The sequence below is a fragment of the Ranitomeya variabilis genome, chromosome 8 (genome assembly GCF_051348905.1).
Source record: "Ranitomeya variabilis isolate aRanVar5 chromosome 8, aRanVar5.hap1, whole genome shotgun sequence".
In the NCBI taxonomy this organism is placed as follows: domain Eukaryota; kingdom Metazoa; phylum Chordata; class Amphibia; order Anura; family Dendrobatidae; genus Ranitomeya; species Ranitomeya variabilis.
The window spans coordinates 3,509,437-3,517,335 of NC_135239.1; the positions used below are offsets into that span (position 1 = coordinate 3,509,437).

The 7,899-nt window shown below is 61.1% G+C and overlaps 1 protein-coding gene across 1 annotated transcript; it reads left to right on the top strand.

Annotated features, from left to right (window-relative positions):
• Positions 1-204: 204 nt before the first annotated feature.
• Positions 205-7,899, top strand: TSPAN1 (tetraspanin 1). The gene is made up of 8 exons (XM_077278027.1): positions 205-273; positions 2,971-3,032; positions 4,303-4,512; positions 5,481-5,555; positions 5,950-6,048; positions 6,953-7,096; positions 7,174-7,257; positions 7,571-7,899. Exons 2-8 carry the CDS (start codon positions 2,976-2,978, stop codon positions 7,634-7,636), a joined length of 735 nt encoding a protein of 244 aa, XP_077134142.1. The 5' UTR covers positions 205-273; positions 2,971-2,975; the 3' UTR covers positions 7,637-7,899.

Consider the following 7,899-nt stretch of genomic DNA (forward strand, 5'->3'; position numbering starts at 1 on the left):
TTTTTGTGCCAAATTTTTCAAAATGCTTCTTTATTCTTGTCTTTATCTTTTTTTTGTGACTTTTCTACTCAAAATGTCACAAATCCTTCAGAAAAGTGGAAAAACTGAGGAGGAAACGCGAGTTGTGAACGGGACGAGCCGGGAGAGGAGGGGCTAGTGCAGCCCGGACACACGGGATTGGCTGGCAGCTGCCTGGCCCCGCCCCGGGCGGCAGGTGTACATATAGACCGGGCAGGTGCGGCGCCGGACAGTTGGGCTGAGGTGACGGGACAGGTGAGGTGACGGCGGCGGCGGTGCGTAGCTCCCGGTGCGGGGAGTTTGCTGCCTCCTTCCTGGTGGTCGCTGTTCACATTGCGCCCCTTCCCCGCTCTAGCGGTGGCTGACCCCTGAGGTGCCGCGCAGATTTCTCTCCTATAACGCTGGCGCGCTGCGTCTTGGGCGGTTTTGCTGTTTTTTTTTTGTTGCTCGTTACCGTCTGTCGCCCCCCGAACCAGCGCTGCCTGCGGAGGGGAGTGGGACCCCACTATAGACCGGGGCCCGCAGAGCGCAGTCCCGGCAGAGCGGGGGTCCTGATGCGTCATGCTTGCGGCTCTGCGAGTCCTCGGTTGTGATGTGGGGGGCTGTGTGTGCTGGGGGGTCCTGCTGTGTGTGCTGGGGGGTCCTGCTGTGTGGGCTGGGGGGTCCTGCTGTGTGTGCTGGGGGGTCCTGCTGTGTGTGCTGGGGGGTCCTGCTGTGTGGGCTGGGGGGTCCTGCTGTGTGTGCTGGGGGGTCCTGCTGTGTGTGCTGGGGGGTCCTGCTGTGTGTGCTGGGGGGTCCTGCTGTGTGCTGGGGGGTCCTGCTGTGTGCTGGGGGGTCCTGCTGTGTGTGCTGGGGGGTCCTGCTGTGTGTGCTGGGGGGTCCTGCTGTGTGTGCTGGGGGGTCCTGCTGTGTGTGCTGGGGGGTCCTGCTGTGTGGGCTGGGGGGTCCTGCTGTGTGCGCTGGGGGGTCCTGCTGTGTGGGCTGGGGGGTCCTGCTGTGTGCGCTGGGGGGTCCTGCTGTGTGCGCTGGGGGGTCCTGCTGTGTGTGCTGGGGGGTCCTGCAGTGTGCGCTGGGGGGTCCTGCTGTGTGCGCTGGGGGGTCCTGCTGTGTGCGCTGGGGGGTCCTGCTGTGTGCGCTGGGGGGGGTCCTGCTGTGTGCGCTGGGGGGGGTCCTGCTGTGTGCGCTGGGGGGTCCTGCTGTGTGCGCTGGGGGGGGTCCTGCTGTGTGTGCTGGGGGGTCCTGCTGTGTGTGCTGGGGGGTCCTGCTGTGTGTGCTGGGGGGTCCTGCAGTGTGTGCTGGGGGGTCCTGCTGTGTGTGCTGGGGGGTCCTGCTGTGTGTGCTGGGGGGTCCTGCTGTGTGTGCTGGGGGGTCCTGCTGTGTGTGCTGGGGGGTCCTGCTGTGTGCGCTGGGGGGTCCTGCTGTGTGCGCTGGGGGGTCCTGCTGTGTGCGCTGGGGGGTCCTGCAGTGTGCGCTGGGGGGTCCTGCTGTGTGCGCTGGGGGGTCCTGCTGTGTGCGCTGGGGGGGGTCCTGCTGTGTGTGCTGGGGGGTCCTGCTGTGTGTGCTGGGGGGTCCTGCAGTGTGTGCTGGGGGGTCCTGCTGTGTGTGCTGGGGGGTCCTGCTGTGTGTGCTGGGGGGTCCTGCTGTGTGCGCTGGGGGGTCCTGCTGTGTGCGCTGGGGGGTCCTGCTGTGTGCGCTGGGGGGTCCTGCTGTGTGCGCTGGGGGGTCCTGCAGTGTGCGCTGGGGGGTCCTGCAGTGTGCGCTGGGGGGTCCTGCTGTGTGCGCTGGGGGGTCCTGCTGTGTGCGCTGGGGGGTCCTGCTGTGTGCGCTGGGGGGTCCTGCTGTGTGCGCTGGGGGGTCCTGCTGTGTGCGCTGGGGGGTCCTGCTGTGTGTGCTGGGGGGTCCTGCTGTGTGTGCTGGGGGGTCCTGCTGTGTGTGCTGGGGGGTCCTGCTGTGTGTGCTGGGGGGTCCTGCTGTGTGTGCTGGGGGGTCCTGCTGTGTGTGCTGGGGGGTCCTGCTGTGTGTGCTGGGGGGTCCTGCTGTGTGTGCTGGGGGGTCCTGCTGTGTGTGCTGGGGGGTCCTGCTGTGTGTGCTGGGGGGTCCTGCTGTGTGTGCTGGGGGGTCCTGCTGTGTGTGCTGGGGGGTCCTGCTGTGTGTGCTGGGGGGTCCTGCTGTGTGTGCTGGGGGGTCCTGCTGTGTGTGCTGGGGGATCCTGCTGTGTGTGCTGGGGGGTCCTGCTGTGTGTGCTGGGGGGTCCTGCTGTGTGTGCTGGGGGGTCCTGCTGTGTGTGCTGGGGGGTCCTGCTGTGTGTGCTGGGGGGTCCTGCTGTGTGTGCTGGGGGGGTCCTGCTGTGTGCGCTGGGGGGGTCCTGCTGTGTGCGCTGGGGGGGTCCTGCTGTGTGTGCTGGGGGGTCCTGCTGTGTGTGCTGGGGGGTCCTGCTGTGTGTGCTGGGGGGGTCCTGCTGTTTGCTGGGGGGGTCCTGCTGTGTGTGCTGGGGGGTCCTGCTGTGTGCGCTGGGGGGTCCTGCTGTGTGCGCTGGGGGGTCCTGCTGTGTGCGCTGGGGGGTCCTGCTGTGTGTGCTGGGGGGTCCTGCTGTGTGCTGGGGGGGTCCTGCTGTGTGCTGGGGGGGTCCTGCTGTGTGCGCTGGGGGGGTCCTGCTGTGTGCGCTGGGGGGGTCCTGCTGTGTGCGCTGGGGGGGTCCTGCTGTGTGCGCTGGGGGGTCCTGCTGTGTGCGCTGGGGGGTCCTGCTGTGTGCGCTGGGGGGTCCTGCTGTGTGCGCTGGGGGGTCCTGCTGTGTGCGCTGGGGGGGTCCTGCTGTGTGCGCTGGGGGGGTCCTGCTGTGTGCGCTGGGGGGGTCCTGCTGTGTGTGCTGGGGGGGTCCTGCTGTGCGCGCTGGGGGGGGCTGTGCGTTCCGGGGGTCCCGCTGGCTGTAACCCTCCTCCCGATCTCTTCCAGGAACCATGAGCTGCTTCACTTGTATCAAAGTCCTGATGGTTCTCTTCAACCTGGCCATATTTGTAAGTATAGACCCCCGTGCCTTTACTGGGGGCTGTGGGGTGGTGTGTAGGGAAGGGGGGGCTGTGGGGTAATTACGGGGTACACTGTTACATGTGTAGGTGCCCCCGTCCGCCGCATGCATGGACTGTACCACTTCCTCATTGGGGGCTTTGTACCTGTTGCCTGATGAGCGGCTCCATATCTTGCTGTGGCCCCCGGGGGCCGCTCTATGTAATGTCACGTTCTGGCTAAAGCTCCCATCCAGTAAGTGAACGTTGCCTGATGGGCTTGTGTCCCCTCTGGATCAAGGGTCGGTCTTGAGGACGATGGTGGTGTGCTGGGTGTCTACACTGGTATTTGGTGTCTCGGCCGCACTGCAGAGTTCTATGGCATTGGGTGTGGCTGGGTTAGTGACGGGCAAGGAAATGAGTAACTCGTGATGGTGGCGGGGGGGCCCCTCTGCTGCTAATGGTGGCGGGGGGGCCCCTCTGCTGCTAATGGTGGTGGTGTCCCCCCTGCTGCTAGTGGTGGTGGTGTCCCCCCTGCTGCTAGTGGTGGTGGTGGTGGCCCCCCTGCTGCTAGTGGTGGTGGTGGTGGGCCCCCTGCTGCTAGTGGTGGTGGTGGGGGGCCCCCTGCTGCTAGTGGTGGTGGTGGGGGGGCCCCCTGCTGCTAGTGGTGGTGGTGGGGGGGCCCTCTGCTGCTAGTGGTGGTGGTGGGGGGCCCCCCTGCTGCTAGTGGTGGTGGTGGGGGCCCCCCCTGCTGCTAGTGGTGGTGGTGGGGGGCCCCCCTGCTGCTAGTGGTGGTGGTGGGGGGCCCCCCTGCTGCTAGTGGTGGTGGTGGTGGTGGGCCCCCTGCTGCTAGTGGTGGTGGTGGGGGGGCCCCCTGCTGCTAGTGGTGGTGGTGGGGGGGCCCCCTGCTGCTAGTGGTGGTGGTGGGGGGGCCCCCTGCTGCTAGTGGTGGTGGTGGGGGGGCCCCCTGCTGCTAGTGGTGGTGGTGGGGGCCCCCACCATTATGGGGGGGGGCCCCCCTGCTGCTAATGGTGGGGGCCCCTGCACCCAGTGTGTTTCCATTGACCCTATCCGCACTTGTTAGACGCTGGCGCTGAGCGCTCATCACCGCCCTCCATATACCAGGATGGAGGAGGCAGACGTGACGGCCCCGTGGTCGCTCCCTGATCCTCTATGTTCAGCAGCTTTGTGGTCCCGGTGTAGGGGCCCAGATGAGTGATGTTCCCGGGGCCCTTGGACTGTTGGGGCTGCACATCCACTCTTCTTCTCCTCCTGCTTGCAGTTGGCCGGGGGCACGCTGCTGGGGGTCGGTATCTGGGTGAGTGTGGACAGCGGCTCCTTCCTGAAGATCTTCGGCACGATCCCGAATAACGTGGCCACTCAGTTCGTCAATGTCGGCTACTTCCTGATCGCCATCGGGGCGCTGCTGCTGATCCTCGGCTTCCTGGGCTGCTGCGGAGCACAGAAGGAGAGCAAGTGTCTGCTGATAACGGTGAGGAGGTGCCACTTACCCAGGTGACTGCAGGTGGCGGCCCACGTGGTGAGGGCGGGGGTTTGGCTGTTGCTGGTCACATGGTGGGGTTGGAGTGGTGATGTATGTGAGAATTTGGGGTGGCAGGTGCTGAACACAGTGGTGGGTTGGGATAATGGTGGAGGGAAGCATGGCCTGGACGGGGGTTCTTGGCAGCCCATGCAGTGTGTGGGGTTCTTGGCAGCGATTGCAGTGTTGGGAGCTTGGGCTGGAGAAGGATAGGTGGCGCATGCAGTGGGGTGGTTGTTGGTGGGGCGCATGCAGTGTGGGGGCTCGGGCTAGAGAAGGATTGCAGGTGGTGCATGCAGTGGGGGGCTCGGGCTGGAGGAAGGTTGCAGGTGGCGCATGGAGTGGGGGGGCTCAGGCTGGAGGAGGGTTGCAGGTGGCGCATGCAGTAGGGGCTCGGGCCGGAGGAGGGTTGCAGGTGGCGCATGGAGTGGGGGGGCTCGGGCTGGAGGAGGGTTGCAGGTGGCGCATGCAGTGGGGGCTCAGGCTGAAGGAAGGTTGCAGGTGGCGCATGGAGTGGGGGGCTCAGGCTGGAGGAGGGTTGCAGGTGGCGCATGCAGTGGGGGCTCGGGCTGGAGGAAGGTTGCAGGTGGCGCATGGAGTGGGGGGGCTCAGGCTGGAGGAGGGTTGCAGGTGGCGCATGCAGTGGGGTCTCGGGCCAGAGGAGGGTTGCAGGTGGCGCATGCAGTAGGGGCTCGGGCCGGAGGAGGGTTGCAGGTGGCGCATGGAGTGGGGGGGGCTCGGGCTGGAGGAGGGTTGCAGGTGGCGCATGCAGTGGGGGCTCAGGCTGGAGGAAGGTTGCAGGTGGCGCATGGAGTGGGGGGCTCGAGCTGGAGGAGGGTTGCAGGTGGCGCATGCAGTGGGGTCTCGGGCTGGAGGAGGGTTACTAGCGGTGTATTGGATAACTTGTTTCCCTTCTCCAGTTCTTCTGCATCGTGCTGATCATCTTCATTGCGGAGGTCGCGGGCGCGGTGGTCGCTCTCGTTTATTCCTCTGTGGTAAGTCTCCCCATAAATGACTGTTGACCTCCGCCCTTCTTCCTCCCAGGAATAATGCAGCCGCTCACTTTGGTTGTTGGGATCGGGGGTTGCTGCGTGTCTGTAGCTCGGTGACCAGGATGTTCACTTTTCCTCCGGTTCGGGGGTCCCACAGCAGACACTTTGCCATGTATCCATGTCTGTGCCAAATCCTGCCACCCAGATCTCTTGATTGTGGCAGGGGTCCTGTCCTTGCAGCAGGACAAATGTCACATGAGCTTTGCCCCTAACCTCGTTCCAAAGTGTGGCACCTTAGCGACCAGAAGGCTGCGTCTCATGGCGGCTGCTCCTTCTATGACGTGGGGTGCCCCTCGATGCTCCACCTAAATGACTGCCGATCTGCCATGTTTCTTAGGCGGAGTCCTTCCTGACTTCAGTCCTGACTCCGGTTCTACAGAAAGACTATGGAGAAAATAAGGATGTGACGAAGATCTGGGACAACATGATGTCTGAGGTGAGCACGGTGCCGTGTGGTGGTGGTGGTCTGTTTCCCCCCCCCCCCCCCCACACGCTCATCACACGCTCTGCTTCTCTTACAGCTTCCAAACCAAGAAAACGAAATGGCAGTCATGAAGTCCTGTAAAAATATATCAACTTTATTAAATTATTTAAAACTTGAAAAATACAGGTAAAATGGCATAAGTAGGAAAGATTGCACGCTCACAACGGCCACACATCAAAAAAGGGGCAGAAATGGCCAACCACCCCTGCAAAAATAACATACCGCTATAATAGCACATATCTCAGCTAAGAAATATATAGCACAAAATCTAAATAGTATAATAGCAGCAATCGGGGAGAAAAATCATGGTACCATAGAGTAAATGCAGGAGTGGAGGGCCAATAGCCCTCCCCGACGTGCGTGTCAGAACAGCCAGCTTCTTCCTCAGGGGCGTAAGCTGGTTGCTCAAACGCGCGTCGGGGTGGGCTATTGGCCTTCCACTCCTGCATTTACTAGGTATGGTACCATGATTTTTCTCACTGATAGCGCATAATCTAAATAGTATAATAGCAGCAATGTATTTCTTAGCTGAGATGTGCTATTATAGCGGTATGTTATTTTTACAGGGGTGGCTGGCCATTTCAGCCCCTTTTTTGATGTGTGAGCGTGCAATCTTTCCTACTTATGCCATTTTACCTGTATTTTTCAAGTTTTAAATCATTATTTAATAGTTTATATATTTTTCCGGGACTTCATTGCTATTTTGTTTTCTTGGTGTGGCACATGCATGTTGCAGTTGGCCCCTAATGGTCCTTGCATGCATTTATTTTAATGGCCTGGATTAATATTGCTTTTGATAGAACTGAATTCCTTACATGTAACATGCTTGCTACAATATTGCTATGTTCTCTTGCAGCTAAACTGTTGTGGACTGAGCAACTACACTGACTTCAATAATTCCACATTTGTGCAATCAAGCAACGGGCAATACCCAAAACCTTGCTGCAACGCCACCATCAGCTCGTGCACCATGCAGGCGGCCCAGGCCAGCTACAAACCGGTGAGTGCCGCGGGTGGGCTCCGGGCGCCGTGTGTGTCCTCGGGCCTGCAGCCGCTGACCTGACCCTCTCCACACAGGGCTGCATGCAACAAATCGTGGACCTGCTGAAGTCAAATGCCGCCATCGTGGGTGGAGTGGCCGCAGGGATCTGTGCGCTGGAGGTAGGTGATCAGCAGGATAATGCAGCTCTGTTGCGGCTCCTTTTTTTTTTTTTTCTGGATTTTAATTTCTGGAGAAGTCCACTGTCCATGATGGCAGTGAGGGCCAGATGCTTAGTGACCACCCCCATAGAGATGGAGGATTTCACTGGGAGACCCTCAGAACCCAGGGCAGGGATCATACCCCCACCACTGTGTGAAATGAACGTGGCTCCTTCAGGGTCCCTGGGGTGAGTGTGCTACACTACCACGTACAGCCTGTGGATGGGGTGGCCCTCTACAGTAAGGGGCACACTGAGGTCTGATCTCTCCACAGCTGGCTGCCATGGTCGTGTCCATGTACTTGTACTGCAAGATCGACAAGGAGGGCTCCATCCACTGAGGCCACGGAGCAGCTGTGTCCATCGTGTGAAAGACATTTCAAGAGGACAAGTGGTGCAATGTGACATGAACGTGCTGTACTAGGACCCCCCCACCTGCCTCCGTCCCACCAGTCCGACCTGGACACAACTGTCCCATCCCAAGGTTCTGGTTGCCGTGACTGCATTTCACCTTTCATTCCCTCTTCCCCATTTTGTGACAAGAATAGGAATGTAAATGTATTTTTTATTAATATTTAATGTAATAAAGTTACGGTTCACTCTA